At 45.2% G+C, this 16,988-nt stretch overlaps 1 protein-coding gene across 11 annotated transcripts; it reads left to right on the top strand.

Moving 5' to 3' along the window:
* The first annotated feature begins 2,252 nt into the window (after nucleotides 1–2,252).
* On the top strand, nucleotides 2,253–10,426 carry LOC119296198. 11 transcript variants are annotated; one of them, XR_005145013.1, is made up of 12 exons: nucleotides 2,253–3,094; nucleotides 3,184–3,301; nucleotides 3,389–3,460; nucleotides 3,833–3,935; nucleotides 4,014–4,223; nucleotides 6,169–6,220; nucleotides 6,903–7,023; nucleotides 7,269–7,368; nucleotides 7,462–7,555; nucleotides 8,097–8,334; nucleotides 8,464–9,270; nucleotides 9,826–10,426. XR_005145013.1 is itself a non-coding variant. In XM_037574596.1 (7 exons), exons 2-7 carry the CDS (start codon nucleotides 3,239–3,241, stop codon nucleotides 4,640–4,642), a joined length of 543 nt encoding a protein of 180 aa, XP_037430493.1. In that variant the 5' UTR covers nucleotides 2,253–3,094; nucleotides 3,184–3,238; the 3' UTR covers nucleotides 4,643–4,700. The 11 variants fall into 11 exon arrangements, 4 of the variants coding, with proteins under 4 accessions (XP_037430493.1, XP_037430495.1, XP_037430496.1 ...); XR_005145014.1 differs by adding an exon at nucleotides 4,255–4,335 and having other exon boundaries at nucleotides 4,014–4,151; nucleotides 8,464–10,319; XR_005145015.1 differs by adding an exon at nucleotides 7,848–7,980 and having other exon boundaries at nucleotides 8,464–10,319.
* The last annotated feature ends 6,562 nt before the right edge of the window (nucleotides 10,427–16,988 follow it).

Raw genomic sequence — 16,988 nt, 5'->3', positions numbered from 1 at the left:
TATGTTGTCACTTTCATATACTAATGGGAACTTTTCATTATAGAACTTGGCTTGTATATTCCAATGATGGGCCTCCTCAAAATTGCCCTAGGTCTTTGTGAGCAAGCGAGTTGGATGCACACCCACTTAGTTTCTTTTGTTGAGCTTTCATACATTTATAGCTGTAGTGCATCCGTTGCATGACAATCCCTACTCACTCACATTGATATCTATTAATAGGCATCTCCATAGCCCGTTGATACGCCTAGTTGATGTGAGACTATATTCTCCTTTTTTGTGTTTTCCACAACCATCATTCTATTCCACATATAGTGCTATGTCCATGGCTCACGCTCATGTATTGCGTGAAAGTTGGGGTTGTGCATGAAACAATTGATTGGCTTGCCATCGGGGTTGTGCATGATTAAATACTTTGTGTGATGAAGATAGAGCAACAACCAGATTATATGATTATGTAGGGATAACTTTCTTTAGCCATGTTATCTTGAGAAGACATGATTACTTTGATTAGTATGCTTGAAGTATTACCATTTCTTATGTCAATATGATCTTTTATTATGCATCATTTGGATCTGAACATTCATGCCACAATAAATAAAATTACATTGAGAATTATGCTAGGTAGCATTCCACATCAAAAATTATGTTTTTATCATTTACCTACTCGAGGACGAGCAGGAATTAAGCTTGGGGATGCTTGATACGTCTCCAACGTATCTATGATTTTTGATTGATCCATGCTATTATATTACCCGTTTTGGATGTTTATGGGCTTTACTTTACACTTTTATATCATTTTTGGGACTAACCTACTAACCGGAGGCCCAACCCGAATTGCTGTTTTTTTTGCCTATTTCAGTGTTTCGAAGAAAAGGAATATCAAACGGAGTCCAGACGGAATTAAACCTTCAAGAGCAATCTTTTTGGAACAAACCTGATCCAGAGGACTTGGAGTGGAAGTCAAGAAACAAGGGAGGCGGCCACGAGGGTGCCCTGGACGCCCCCTACAGGTGGGCACGGCCCCTGCCCTCGTGGGCCCCTCGAGCGTCCACCGACCTACTTCCTCCTATATATACCCATGTACCCCGAAAACATCAGAAGCGACCACGAAAAACTATTTCCACCGTTGCAACCTTCTATATCTGCGAGATCCCATCTTGGAGCCTTCGCCGGCGCTCCGCCGAAGGGGGAATCGATCACGGAGGGCTTCTACATCAACTCCATATCCCTTCCGATGAGTTGTGAGTAGTTTACCACAGACCTTCGGGTCCATAGTTATTAGCTAGATGTCATCTTCTCTCTCTTTGAATCTCAATACAAAGTTCTCCTTGATATTCTTGGAGATCTATTCCATGTAACTCTTTTTGCGGTGTGTTTGTCGAGATCTGATGAATTGTGGGTTTATGATCAAATTTATCTATGAGAAATATTTGAATCACCTCTGAATTCTTTTATGTGTAATTAAGTTATCTTTCCAAGTCTCTTCGAATTATCAGTTTGGTTTGGCCTACTAGATTGATCTTTCTTGCAATGTGAGAAGTGCTTAGCTTTGGGTTCAATATTGCGGTGTCCTTTCACAGTGACAGCAGGGGCAGCAAGGCACATATTGTATTGTTGCCATCGAGGATAAAAAGATGGGGTTTATATCATATTGCATGAGTTTATCCCTCTACATCATGTCATATTTCTTAAAGTGTTACTCTGTTCTTTATGAACTTAATACTCTAGATGCTTGCTGGATAGCGGTCGATGTGTGGAGTAATAATAGTAGATGCAGAATCGTTTCGGTCTACTTGTCACGGACGTGATGCCTATATACATGATCATGCCTAGATAATCTCATAATTATTCGCTTTTATATCAATTGCTCGACAGTAATTTGTTCACCCACCATAATACTTATGCTATCTTGAGAGAAGCCACTAGTGAAACCTATGACCCCCGGGTCTATCTCTTATCATATAAACTTTCAATCTACTTTTATTTGCATCTTTACTTTTCCAATATATTTAAAACAAAAAAGAAGCTAGCCAACTCACCTCTAGGAGGCTCCCCCGATTGGGCCTTCGTGGGCCGTCGGATCTGCCCTTCAAGCGCGTCCAAGCCGTTGGATCTTCACAACGGTTAAAACTGATTTTCACCTAGCGGTCATTTTCGTTGTCCAATGACAGGTGAGCTCGCGCCGCACGCTGGTTGGCTGGCTTACCCGTTTTGAGGTGCAACTGGTTTTGCCCAATCAGCTTTGCGCCCGCACCCAATCACCCGTGTCTCGCCCCACTCCCACCCCAGCGGCCCAGCCGCCAAACAAACCCTAGCCCTCTTTCTCCTTCCCCTCGATCCCCATGAGCCGCCGTACCCCTCCCTCGATCCCCAGTTCCCCACGATCCTCTCCTAGCCCGCAGCCGCCGGTCTTGTCTCTCCACTCTACCATGTCGTCGTCGATCCCACCGCCGGCCTTCTCCTCTTGCTTCCTCCGGTCCTCTTCCATGTCGCCGCCGATCCAGAGCGGCGGCGGGGTCTCCGCTGTGCGGGTGGGGATGTAGGGGAGGGGTGGGATGCGGACGGCGGCGAGGAAGGCAAGCAACAGCGGGGATGAGCAGGTGAGCGATCCTAGCGTGGGGAAGGGGCAGGGTGGTGCCTCACGCACCTGCCGGCGGCCGGCGGGAGCTTGAGCTCGAGACGATGGAGGTGCTAAGGCGGGGCAAGAGAGGACGGCTCGCCGACGAGCTCGAGTTGGAGGCGGTGAGATCTTTTCCTTCATGGCTTCCCACCCGCTGAGCTCGTTTGTCCTCCTCCCTCCCCCGTGCTGCCGGCCTCGTCCTTCGTCCCTCGACCGTGCTGTGACATTGCTTCCTCAATTGGTCGCCGCCTCGTCTCGCCTGAACACGATGCCGTCCGGGGCAGCGCCGGCACCGAGGCACCACCTCTGCCTCCACCCCCACTGGGCAAAGAGCTCGCGGTGTTTGGGGGTTTCTGGTCCCTGATGTCATGTTGTAATTGGTGCATCCGCTGGATGAGAAAGAGCATAGGATCCAGGAAAGCAACTGCAGGAGACGGAGAAGACGTCCCCATGGCTTCTATGAGGACCAGAAGCGTATGCCTATTATTAGAGCTTGGATAAGGGTAGGTGATGCAAGGGGTCTCGTCCTGAAATCATCTTTGTTGGTTTGGATGATTTTGCAGGTTTCTTTCAGCAGCCTGGGGTTGTTAAGAAGAGGGTCGGGATTGCCCTGGGCAGATGCTTAAATTCCTGGATGTAAACGCACACTTGCCTCCTACACAGGCCAAAATACTATTGGAGGTGTGTGTGCAGTTCTAATTTACTAACATTCTTTTTTTCTTTTACCACTGACTGCATGCAACAAATGAACTGTGTGGTTGCTTTCAGATAAGGATACTTGTTTTGCATATTTGCATCTCGAAGAAGCTTGCCCGCTATTGTAAGTCTGACATTTTCTTGGTAAGCAGCACAAAAGACGAAGAAGGCATCTTGTGCATGTTTTGTTGTTATAGTATATCCTTCTCTTTTCTTTTTGACACTTCCATGCTTAACATTGTACTATGTTTTACATGGGAGAAAGGTAGAAACATTAGAGAATATTATAGATATACTTGGCGCAGTTGCAACTAGAATAGTTCACGGCCTGAGGCATGTACCGATATATGCTTTTTTGAGTAGCTCCATATATACAGGTCTTACGTTTGAAATGAAGTTTTCACTGTCCTTCTTTTTACATTTGTATGAGTGTTCAGTGTATCAAGTTCCAGTTGTCTGTTATATTCTGTGTTTTCACTTCCTTCCATTAACATGGCATTATGTTTTCTTATTCAGCTTGCTTGTGGAAAAACTGGTTCTCATTCAGTTATGCTTGTCAGTCTGATAGAAGATGGACACCCCTCTTTAAGTTGGTTTATGGGCTTGCGGAGTGTGAGAAGTAAGTTACTACTGGATCCACTTTCTTGTCACTAGCCTTGCTTGACATGTTCATTTCTCACGCTACACTTACCATCAGACCCTTGGTATGCCTCCATCCTTCGTCCCTTGCTCCGTGGCCTGGATGTCGAGGGAGGGCGAGAGGTGGTGATATGCAGGGGTGAGGGAGATGGAGGCGGTGACCTGCAGCTCCTATTGAAGGGGCGGAGAAGAGGGGGTGCGGAGATGAGAGGCTATTGTTGTTTATTCCTTCATGCAGTATTTCTGAGTTGGTTCACTCTGAAAAAAGGTGCGTTGACGGTTTGATTTTTCATCTGCAGCAAGTCAGATTTTTACTACTGGGGAGCATCAACCTTCTTCCCCCCATGATTGCTACTTTGTTGGCACATGCTTTCTAGAATGTATGTTCTGATTGTATCCCTTGTTATGAGATAGGTACTAGCTAGAACACCCCTTTTAGTGATGTATTTCATGGTATACATACATTGTGATGGAGCATTACTTGGCTTGCCTTTTGTGTCACTCACTCATATTTATGATTTATTTCATGGTATACATACATTGTGATGGAGCATTAGTTGGCTTACCTTTTGTGTCGCTCACTCATTGACGAATTTTTCAGTTTTGGTGTTTCTGCCTTTTTGTGGCCTCTTGGTTCATGAGTATGAAGGGGAGCCTTGGCGCAGTGGTAAAGCTGCTGCCTTGTGACCATGAGGTCATGGGTTCAAGTCCTGGAAACAGCCTCTTACAGAAATGTAGGGAAAGGCTGCGTACTATAGACCCAAAGTGGTCGGACCCTTCCCGGGACCCTGCGCAAGCGGGAGCTACATGCACCAGGTTGCCCTTTTTTTTTTGGTTCATGAGTATGTTCATATTGATAAATTATAGTGATATAAGTGGGGATGCAATAAATATTTGTAGGTTGCTTTTCAAATGAACATCCCGTGTGGACCATTTACTGCTTTGTGTTATTAGGAAATTTGGTTGCAGTATTCATATAGAGAAATATGATTGACAAGTTGCAATATGATGCTCAGGCTGAAAATGATATTTGAAACTACATGTTGTATGACGATGGTGTGATTTCATAATTTGTACCAATTATATATGTATGTACAAACACACACACACACAGACACACACACACACACACACACACTGCAGCCTGAACAATATATGTGATGCCTTTAGTAAAATGTACTGGCTGGATGTTCTAGAGTTGGAGCAGAAGGGTTGAACAAAAGCTGATCGATCTTATTATAGTCCTGGGTGTAGTCGTTTTGAACTTCAAAGGAATGGGAATGGTTTGATTGCACTCTTTAGAACAGTTTCATTTCTTTTCATAGTATTTATAATCTATTCCTTGGTGAATGTGGAGACTTAATGGCCAGTTAATTCTTTCATGCATAAATTTACAAATTCAGAATTTTCTTTCACATGGGGCTTGGCTGCTTTATGTTTAATTTTGTGCTATTGTTCCTCATTTTTTGAAGGGTCTGAATAAAGGCATGGTTCTAGGGACAAGTAGACAACGACTAACCCGAACTATCGGGCTACAAATGCACTTCACGCCTCGTTCGTTCCCCTAGGGTTTACCCTTTCATCCACCTACAACGTCGGGTCTGTAGCCTGGCTGTTGAAATTAGTCCACGGTTCTATGTTGGTATTCCTGTGGCAGCTTACAGCTTATTGTCGGATTTGTTGATTGTGTGAAATGTAGGTTCGAAATGACTGTTTATTTTAATGTTGCAAGTTCGTAGGACTAGGGATGTTGACCCTTCGTGAGTGTTTGTTGTGTTGAGGCTAACTATTGGATTGAGTGGTCAAATTGGTGATATTTGAGGGTAATATTTATATCTCCTTAGCAACGAATTTGAGAAGAAATTGCTTTATTTAACTCACTTGGAGGAACATATTATGATGATATAATGTTATAATCCCCAAACAGAAGGCCGACATATAGTAAATAAATGCTTTCTGGTGTTAGAACCTTGAGTGATTGTTAATTTGCCTAGGGTGCTTGCCGCGCTGACAGAAAATTTGGACCAATCATTATCTGACAAAGATGAAAGTAGATTGCTGGTGTTCTTTATTATTGTTCATTCATGCTTTTCCTTTTTGATACTTGCCTTGCACACAATGCATGCCCTTCATGTTTGGTAGCTTCGCTTGTATTTCTGAGGTTAGACCAACTTAATGTTGAACCTTTTCTCTTTCTCTTTTTGGCAATACAGGCTTTCCATCAGTGGTCCGCAGCTGGGCCTGAAAGAAATTCATGACTGGATGGTAAGTCATTCTACTAAGATAAATCCCACAAAAAAAGACATGTCAAATGGATGGTAGACCTGTATGATATTGCCAGCACTCGATTTCAATGATTATCAATTAGGAAATAATTTAGGCAGTTTTTTTCATAAGGTTGCCAGGAGCATAGCTAAATAGTATGGATAGTGTCTCGGTGTGATATCTACTCTGGTTCTGGGTCTTGTCTCTTTCTTTCAAAAGAATCAGCATAAGCGATCAAGGGAATATCAAATAGGTCATGCTTGGTGCATCATTAGGTATTATTCAACAACTAGAATGGGTGGCATGAACCCAGAGGATATGTGTGACCATATTTTCCCCAGTTGCCAACCCGTAAGCCCCAATCGGCAGGGGATTTTAGAAATCCAAGTATTTTCAGCTAACTTCAGCATTCGGACAATTATGCTCCTCTAAAATAACTAGGAGCTTCTAATTGGACCCTTCAAGCAATAGTGTTGTTAATATATTAGTTATTTTATTATGTTACTAGAGTATTAGAATAACTTCCTGATATATGTGTTTATATGATTTTTCTCACATTTAGTGCAAAAATATTGATGGCCAGGCACTATACCGTGCATAAACAAAAAATTCAGTTTTTCTTTTCGTGATTGCAGCAGTTTTTCTGTACCATGTGACATTACACTACTCTTCACTTCCACAGGCAATGGAACACTAAATAACCTGGCAACGGATACCCTGTGGTCTACCATTATAATTATGTGTGCATTTTGGATCTATTGGATGTCTGAATGTAATGCTAATCGACATTTACTGATGCAAAGGTATGTTCTATTTGTAATATGAAATGATTCTTATTTGTACCTCCAATAGTCCTTCTCATATTTTCTATTTGTAATATGAAATGATTCTTATTTGTGGTCTGGAGCCTGGTTGTGTTTGAACAAAGTCGGTCAGAATGATATAGTTGTTTTTTCAAGTTGGTTATGTTAATTTTTACAGTATAGTGATTATTTATTAGTTCACACAGTACATACTACCACCAGCCGCTAACCACATTTTTTTACAGATTTTGCAGGGATGTAGATATATATGGTGATGTTTCACTACGATCTAAGTGTTTCAGTTCATATTTAGCAGGATCACATTTTGACCAATGACTCTTTGCTGTGAGTTATTGACAATTCCTTGATTTTTGCAACTCAGAAGTGAAGATGGCCTTCCTTTGGTTGGTGTAGTGAATGAATTTTCTTCTAATTCAGGCCATGGTTGATACCGCTCGGCGGCTGGATCTACCATGGAGTGGCTACCATGGGCCAACTAGAGCTGGGTGTCCCTGTTTCCGACCTCAAGGCGGTGAGATTAGAGTCTAATTAATTATGTATCATTCGGTCCTTCCTTTGGCTATCAATCTATTGTGGTCTGCTTTTTCAAACTCATACAACAGATTTATATTGAATTAAATTTTGTATAGATAGTTGTAGCGATTCTAGCAAAACATCTTCAAGCTTAAGTTGTTGAACTGATATATAGCTTGTTGTGTAATGCATCTTAATACCATACATGTAAGTTAATTTAGGAAATTGTGTTGCTCCGAGATAATTCTTATTTGAAGACATTACCAACGTAGGCATGTTACCTTACACAGGCAAAAAGTTATGTTGTGACTTAAAGATATGATTTATGGGCCTACCTCAATATCTTAGGAGTTGTCCTTTCCTTGTTAACCCTGTACACTTGACAAGGCCCATCAGTTCGAGGTAGAGATAATGAAAGAACATGTATGCTTCCTTTCCTTGTTAACCCTGTACACTTGAGAATGCCTCAATTCTGAATAAAGTCGAAACCCAACTTTTACTATTCATTGACCACCATTTGCAATTGGCGCTGATGGCAGAAGGACTGAGCAAGAGGAGGAACTTCGTCGACCCAGCCGTGAGCAAATGATGCTCTGACGAGTCGATCAGGACCGTCATGGAGATCTGCCCGCGGGGCCTCGCCAAGGAACCAACGCTGAGGCAGTTAGACGAGGACGTCCTCTGGAACCTGCAGTTTGCAGCCCTGGTGTAGGATGAGTTCCCGCTCTCATCATCGCAGATCAGTGCACAATCCGCAGAGTACTAACCTCTAGGAAGGTATATGTCTTTTGCGTGCAGTTTGCCACTTGCACATCTATATTCGTACTTTGGAATGATGATCCGAAATTGCAACTAGGATTTGAGTTCTAAAATGACATGTTGTCCATGTTCTTGCCAATCTTGCAGGCTGAGAAAAATATTGGCAAGCATTACCATTATGATCCTCCCTTGATCATCATTGTTGAAGGAAAACGTATTAGAGATGGTATTTTCAAGCTAAATGTACCAGCAGCCGATGATGGACCTTGTGATGCATATAGTTTGCATATTTCTCTTCATCCAGTTTATTCATCCATTTTTTTCTGTTTGCTCATTTCTTCTAGCGTATTCCTGTCAGTATTTTTCAGTTGAAGGATAGATGCTCTAATTACCAAACGAATGTGCAGGCAATGCCCATTTGATTAGTTATATCCATGTAGTCTATGTTTGATAGCATAGTATTGTAAAAACCAAAGAATTTTAAAACTACAGTATTTGCTCCTATAGGTACAGGATACCACGGTAATAATATACCAGAGTATTTAGGAGTATTGGGAATAATGCAAACCTGTTACACTAGAGCTTATATGTAAAGTAAATTAACAACTGGCCATTTGTTAACAGTCGCACACATGTTTGTACCCCGTTCGCTGGCCGTTGCGAACTGAACAACTATGCACAAGAGCAAGCCCCAGCCGCATGCACAAACTTGAATGTCTATATGCACTAAACGGCCATACACAAAGCTAGCTTATACAACAAGAGGAGTTGAACTAGGTTGAGTTGCTGCTTCACATGGTCTGGAACGCTAGGCCATGTTCTGGATGTCATCGCAGGCACCACGGGAGCGTCTTGGCCTTCTTTTGTGTCTCCATCGAGAGGTAGCAGGAAATGTGCGTCGAGAGGCACTTGAATACGCATGTGGATTGTTTTCAGCATGGTAGTCTCAAAAAGGTGGTATTCTCAAAATACATAGAAAATGCTTTGCTATCGAATAGGGCTATAAATGCAGATTTCCTTGAAGATAGTATATTTTATAACTGTATTGCCAACGTGCTCCCATAGTTTTATCACCACAAAATAGTTCTAACTGCTCATTTAATTTTCAGTGGCATGCATGGGTGGTTGTAGTGCAGTTTTATTAATCTGCATGCATTTTCAGTGTTGATATACTATCTCAATAAATAATGAAGACGTATAATATATGCAAGCTACATTCAATTAGTTTTTGATACTATTCCCTTGATAGTTTGTTACATTTGAGGAGTTAGGGTACAAACGCCTGAATAAACTGAGGAGCACTGTGAAACAATTGCAATTCGGGTAGCAAATACACTTGATGCGTTGTTCCCTTTTTTGAATTGCTCATATGTTTACAACCACTTTGTTACTAAAATATCGATTTGAAATCTGGAAGCATTATTTCCGGATGTGTTTGTCCTTTTCTTCTTACGTATATCTCTTGTGCTGTTAATCTAAATTACAACTTCGGTGCTACATATTGTATAGGCAGAGAGGGATTTAATGGTTAACAGCTCTTTGTGCCCCGGATTACTTTGTACTGGTTCAAGGGCTATCTTGTGTCACTGGATGTGCTATTAAAGAGGATTTTAATTTGGTTTTCCAACCAATGTGTCTGGGTAAGATGAATTGGTAATATTCAGCTAGCTGGAGACGGAACTACCGCTGCAATCACTACTGGAGACGGAACTACCGCTGTCACATGCCGCTTTATCAAGGGTGTTGACAAAAGGGTCACCATCGCTAGAGGCTGGAGTGGCTTCTTCCGTCAGGCACACATTAAGAAAGGTCAAGCATATGCTTTCGCCTTCAAATGCACTTTCAAGGGGCTGTGCCTGATCGTCTACTCAATATAAACAAGTAGCAAGAGCCCCTTGTTATATAACTTAGCATTAGTATAGATGCCTAACAAGACTTATATGTTTATCATCCTTTTGAATCTTATCTAATCACCTAAGACCATCATGTGTGTTTAAGTCTCAGTCATTTGCTATTTAGGCTGCTGTGTGGTAAGCCTATCTACATGCCTGGCTCATAACATTGTGAATGGTCGTTTCTAAGCTTATTAGAAAACATATATCATCAACAACCACTTATCTATCATCAAATCGTACTTATTTCCATATGTTCCATTTTGTGTCTACATATTTTAGTGCACACTCTTTCAATACTTGGTTTGCATTCGGCTTTTGCGCCATTGCGCAATTGGTCATATGTCGAGGGAAGGACTTTTAGAATGGTACCGCGGTCAAATGCATCCTAGGATAGGTACTTTAAGAATTATGGTGTGTTCTTCTCCTTTTTTGTTTACCTTAGCCACATAGGTTAGCCTTAGTTTATTATTATCCTTCTATTTAGAGTAGATACAAAACTGAGGCTTACCTATGTTTTTTTGATAGAAAGACTTACCAAGGTTGTGAGAGCTGCTGATGATGAGTCTATTAGAAGTCCTTGCTACATACACCATTTGTCTCTGTAAACAACATAACTAAAGTCGTATGCTTTCCAATGTGACTAAGATCTAAATTCTTGCCGAGTGTAGTTTCTAAAGTATAGAGTTGCTGAAAAGTTAAAATACATCCTTAACTGCCTGTACATCTTATACAAATAGGTTTTTTTCAAGCTCAAATTTCTTAGCGTGATAACCATATTTTCAACTAAAAAATTGCTTCCTTAATTGGTCTGTACATGTTATACAAATATGATTTTTTTTAAACTCACATTTTTCACCGTGATAAACATATTTTCAACATAGCATGATTTAACACATGGAATTTCTATTACCAATACCGAATGTCCTTGCAAAATGAAACTATTTTCATCGACAACATGGCTTTAGCGGGTCTCTGCGCCATTTGGCGTAACGGGTCAACTTTTGTCAATGGGTGCAATAAAACAACAATCCTTCTACACATTAAAACTCACTGCATATGCAAACCTTTTTAGATCATGTGAATGGTGAATTGTGGTTTCCTCTTCTGTCAGCTTTGCTTTCTCTGCAAAGTCACCCCAGTTATGTGTTATGATAGCCCTGTTGTCCACACCATTAATAAGGTGAACACGCCTTACGCACCATCCAGATGATAGCTTGATCTTCACCCCATCAACTGGAGTAATGATGAAATCCGCCAGTTGCTTCTTAGTAAACAAAGCAGAAAAATACTACATATTCAAGCTGCCCATATTCGTAGTAAACTTGCTAAAAAATACAACCATACCAACTTTACTCTCTCATCATTGTGGCCAATTTTCAAACTGAACATATTCATATTATGCAAAGTTTCCCTCTTCCCAGACTATTACTTAACAACGTAATAAACATGTTTAAAAAATAGCATGATTTAGTTGAAGGTTCTTGCAGCATGAAACTATTTTTATCGACAACATGTCTTCAGCAGGTCTTTGCGCCATTTGGCGCAACGGGTCAACTAATATCATAAAATACCAAAAATATATTTATCTTATCATATTATCTCTATCAGATCTCACTTTCGCAAGTGGCTGTGAAGGGATTGACAACACCTTTATTGTGTGGGTTGCGAGTTCTTGTTTGTTTGTGTAGGTGCGTTGGATTTCTGAGGAGCCTCCTACTGGATTGATACCTTGGTTCTCAAAAACTCAGGGAAATACTTATACTACTATTGCTGCATCACCCTTTCCTCTTCAAGAAAAACCAACGCAAGCTCAAGACGTAGCACCGGCCGGCAATCATAATGGCAATCCGTGCCCTTCTCGTGCTGATTTGCAGGAACCTCCTGAGGCCTACAGAGGACGGCACCGCGGGCTCCCTCTCTTTCCCATGCGATCCGCTTGTGCGTTAAAAGGGGGTGCTCCTGAGCATCGTGACTCAGGAGCTCTTACTGGCTCTCCAACACTCACCCCCTGGCCTTGACCACGACATCGCAACCTGGCATACCAGCGGCGGCTAAGCTCGCTCGAGGGCCGGGAACTGAGCATGTAGAGCACAAAGGTGAGTGCGGGGAAGAAGGGGGAGGCTCGCACGGGCCTAACCTAGCTGCACCACAGCTGCCGACACACAAGTCTGGTGCAATGCAAGGGAACGACTCCAGATTACCAAGATAAGTCTCGCGCTTGGAACAATTAATCGTTACAACGCGAAATTCTCACTTGATGCGGCCATGTGGCAGCAACATTGCCTTCCTTTCTCACCTCTCGGCGGTTGCTTGCGTGCTAAAGGGGACCCCCTGAGCATCGCGCCTCAGGGGCTCATACTGGACCTCGGGCCGCTCACCTCCTGGCCTTGACCACGGCATCGCGACCTGGCATACCAGCGACGGCTACATCCTGCTTGGGGACCGGGACCTGTCAGTGTAGAGCACCAAGTCGTCGCGAGGTTAGAAAGGGGGAACCAAGCCGGGACAGGACAAGCACTCGCACGATTTCATAATAATGATAACACCAACAAAAGACATCGCAGACCCTTTAAACGCCCATGCGGGGTGTTTCGCGATTCCTCGCAGGGAACAAAAGAAAAGAACTCTGAGGAGCCCTAACTACATGCGCCTTCATGTCCGACGCCATCATCAACAGTGAGCCACGGGAGACCGGCGCCAACCCCATCCTGATCAGCGGCGGCGACGGTCCGTTGCTGCCGCCTTGCTCCGGGCGCGGCGAGAGCTCGGGGGTGCGTAGCTGTCGTTGCTCGTCTCCTTAGTCTCATAGAGTTCGGTAGAGTCACTGGACTCCCAAGTGTTGCTGCTGCTACCAGAGGAGCCGCTGGAGGAGCGGGCAGCAGGCCCAGCCCCTGCCGCATCGATATCTTGACTGCCCCTGGGGCAGCACTCCAGACAGCGGCCTTCCGCGCCAAAGACCTTGAAGGACAACGTGTAGGCACCATCGTATTCAAAATGGATCACGGGGGTGCCCCCCGTCCGGCAGACCCGGGCGACCTCTCCCCAGCCTCGGGTCATGAAGATCTTGCCCGGGGAAACGACTTCAACCTCTGCTCCGGTCACCGAGGCGCCACAATCGGCATGCTGCAGCCAAAGCTCGAGAGGCCCCCTCGGCGGCATCTCGGTGGAGAAGAACAAAGGGAATCAGATCCAGGTGCTCGGAGGCATCGCTGCTAGCAGCACGAACTCGCGAGAGGAGTCCGCCCATAGCGCGCCGACCGTGGCTGCGGTGCGGGCGGCGCCGCTCGCCGCCCCTTTCTCCGGAGCCCTCGACTGGGGCGCACTAGGGTAGCGGGTACCCAGGAGGTGGCCGCTCGCACCAAGGCCTCGTCATCTCCAGCCTCACGACCTCGCCACGGCGGTGGACCGACCTCTTCTTCGGCGGGAGCGGATCAGGTCCATCCCGAGGAGCCTTCCCCTTCTCTTCGGCTGAGAATCTACGGATCGACGCCATTGATGTCAAGACTGGAGGTGGAGCAGTGAAGGAGAAGCAGGCGGAGCAAGAAGAGATGGGCGATGACGGCTCTCGCCCCTCCTCATTTATAGCCCAAGGGAGGCCAACCGTCGACCTCCATGATCGCAGGTAATGATAACCCTTTTTGCATGCAGCAGGGACTCTTCAAGTCGGGCAGTCGCCGAGGCAGCATGGGGAAGCGGAGACGCCCACGTCCAATCAGTCGTCACGCGTCGACCAAGGCTGCAGGCTGTTGGGGCCCGCGGTGCTCCACACTTGCCCTTTGGCTTCGCCGTTAAGCAAAGTCCGAGCGCGCCTTTGGCCCGGGGGCTACTATCGGCGTTCTGGGAATGGGGGTCTCCAGACTTGCCTGCCTGCGGCCCGCGGCGTGGCTCCACCAGTGGCCCAGTACGGCCCATCTTCATAAAGAAACACACAAGACCCTCGCGAGGGGCCAAGCCTCGCGAGGCGGACGATGCAAGACCCCCTTAGGAGCGGCCCCACCAGGCAGGCTCGCGAAGGGGTGGAGAGATCAAGGCAAGGGGTACCTCGTGAGGTTCCCGTGACCCAAGCCATGACGACCAAGGCCGGGCTGGCACCAGCGCCCGCAGTGTCCTCGGTTCCCCTTTGGTGCTAAGGGGGCAAGCGCAGGCGCAGAGTACTGAGGCATCAAACAAAGGTTTCCATATCGGTGCAACAAGACCAAGACCAGTAGGACGGTAGGACGGAGGTCATCGTGGAGCGCAAGATGGCGTCACCACCAGCGCCTTTGACATGCGAAGACCACCTTTAGTCAGGATAGCTTGTACTAGTTGTCCCCTTTCAAATTGGCCGTTGTTGGATCCCTTTCCGCTCAATATTTGGGGAGAGGACCAGGGCCTCTATAAATAGGACTAGCCACCACAATAGAAATGGAGGAAACTAGCAACAAGACAGACCGAAACCAGAACAAGTAGAACACCACAACAGCTCAAGAACACCTCTCCTCAGGAGGCTGTTCTTCCCTTGACCTATTCATCATCAGCCCAAGAGTCAATCCACCACCACCACACAGGAGTAGGTATTACACCACAACGGTGGCCCGAACCTATATATATCTTGTGTCTCTTGTGTTGTGAGTTCATCGAGCTAAGCTTAGAGATCGCGGCGAGGCTGAGAGCGAGATTCAGTATGGGTAATCTTCATGCGCACCCCAGTGTTCGAACCTCAAGGGTTTAACTAGAACCCTAAATCCGACAAACCTCGCTCTGTGTGGGGACTTTACAGTTTTTGAGGCATGTGGGACATCAAAGTTGTGCATTTTGGGTATTCAACATATGTTTGGCCCACATGGAAAGCGATGGTGGTTGTCCTCTCGCACCCACTTAAGTGGTTATTAGCGAAATCGATGTCTGACAACGAGACAGGTTAATTTGACTTAGGAGGGGATTATTTTTTGTTTGTAATGCGGTATATATATATGTCATGCTCTAGGATGACACGGTATAGTTTGAGCACACACACATGCATGTGTACGCATGAATCCCTCCCATCGAGTCGAAGTGGCTAGTACAATGACACGTCATGAACTGATCTCGCTCTGTGTGGGGACTGTACGATTTTCAAAGCACACGCCACATCAATGTTGTGAAATTTTATTCAAACATGCATGCCCGCATCACCTCCATACATATGTATGTAGTGGTTGTGTTCGAACGGTACACTCCCTCACGTGGTTATCGCAATAAGACTATATATTCGCGGGCCCGTGTGGACATCCATGATCACCTTGACCGGCAACAAGATATGTTACCATGGCGTATTCTTTCTTTGGTTCGAGTTATCGTAGTATAGGTCATCGTGAGATTCAGACCTAATTAAGTTTGAACGCATACTCTGCAAGCATGCATGCATGAATCCCCGTCATCTGCTTGAATTGTGGTGTGACATACATATTCATCGTAACCTAACCCTCACTCAGTGTGGGGATTTCTGGTTCGAAAGAACGGGCACACATCTAAGTTGTTGCATTGTGTATTCAAAACATACCTCTCCATACATATGTTTGGGCCACATGCATGAAGTGGTTGTCTTCGGGGACTAGCTACTTGCGTGATTATTGGCGAGCTAGCCCATCTCCGTGGTCGCATGGACGGCCACCACTTTGACCAATAACAAGAGAGAGGTTGTATGACCAAGGTGGATTATTCTTGGTCCATTTTACGATCCATATTGGTGAGATGCCTCTCTGGCCCGCCGACTGAAAGTGTGTGTGTGTGTGGGGGGGGGGGTTGATACTTCACACTTTGCTAGGTGAACCTTGGTTGGGGGGGCATGCATTCATAGCTTAGATTCCCTTCGAGCCGACATGAGGGGGGCAAGCAATACCATGCGCTTTGCGAGATAGGTGCCACATCGAAGTTGCATTTGGTATTTGAACATCAATCCACTCTTTTCATACATAAATGTGGTCCACATGCAAGTGTGTTCATGTTCTCCCTCTCCCGCGTCATTTTTCACCAAATTTATGAATATTAGACAAGTCGGATGACGTAACAGACACGGTTCACTCACACTAACCGTGTGCCATGCCGGTGCCCCTGTCACACACATCTGCACAGTACATTGGGCTCCACGAGGCTTCCCCTCTCAAAAAAATCTACCCACCTGCAGCTTTTTTCTATGTGATAACACACGGTTATTATGTTTTGACTGTGTGTGATGTTTCTTGTTCACAATCCCACCCGCATCCCTCGAAAATATCTACCCGCCTCGAGGGTTTTTTGTTTCATAACACACTGTTATTATCTTCGGACCGTGTGCGATGCACCATCATCCAAATTTTCAATAGCCCTCACATTTCACTCCCACATTTGACTCCCACGTAGTAAAATTTTCAGTTGTCACGTCATTTCCTCAAACACACCACCCACCGCCCCCTCCACACACACACACACACACCAAAACCTCCACGGGCACGCCTTCGCACACACACACACACACATACACACCCTCCCTCGCTTGAAACCCTAGCAAGGTCCCCACCGCTGCAAGGCCTCCATTGTCAACATCTGCCGATTTGCCTGTGCAGCTTACCCACCGATATCTATACATAGGCTGCCACGAGTTTCTTAGATGACACTTGCCAAACACCCCCTTTCCCACAGAACTCCATCCCCATCCCCATCCCCATCCCCCACTCCAGAACGTTGCAGCCTAAGCTAGGCTACGCTTCCCATGGAGCTCGAGGAGGGACTGGCCCAAAAGAGGTGTATTGCGGTCTCTTCGCCTGACGTCGCCGAGGA

Source organism: Triticum dicoccoides, chromosome 4B, assembly GCF_002162155.2.
Source record: "Triticum dicoccoides isolate Atlit2015 ecotype Zavitan chromosome 4B, WEW_v2.0, whole genome shotgun sequence".
NCBI lineage: Eukaryota > Viridiplantae > Streptophyta > Magnoliopsida > Poales > Poaceae > Triticum > Triticum dicoccoides.
The sequence above is the reverse complement of the archived record's forward strand: the minus strand, read 5'-3'. Positions and strand labels throughout refer to the sequence as shown.

Excerpts from the sequence above, each read along its gene's own strand:
- LOC119296198 (XM_037574597.1), top strand. The coding sequence starts at position 3,239 with ATGCTTAAATTCCTGGATGTAAACGCACACTTGCCTCCTACACAGGCC. Across the intron at positions 3,461-3,832 it reads GTAAGTCTGACATTTTCTTG|CTTGCTTGTGGAAAAACTGG; the intron begins GTAAGCAGCACA and ends TTTCTTATTCAG. Across the intron at positions 4,152-4,254 it reads GAAGGGGCGGAGAAGAGGGG|CAAGTCAGATTTTTACTACT; the intron begins GTGCGGAGATGA and ends TTTCATCTGCAG.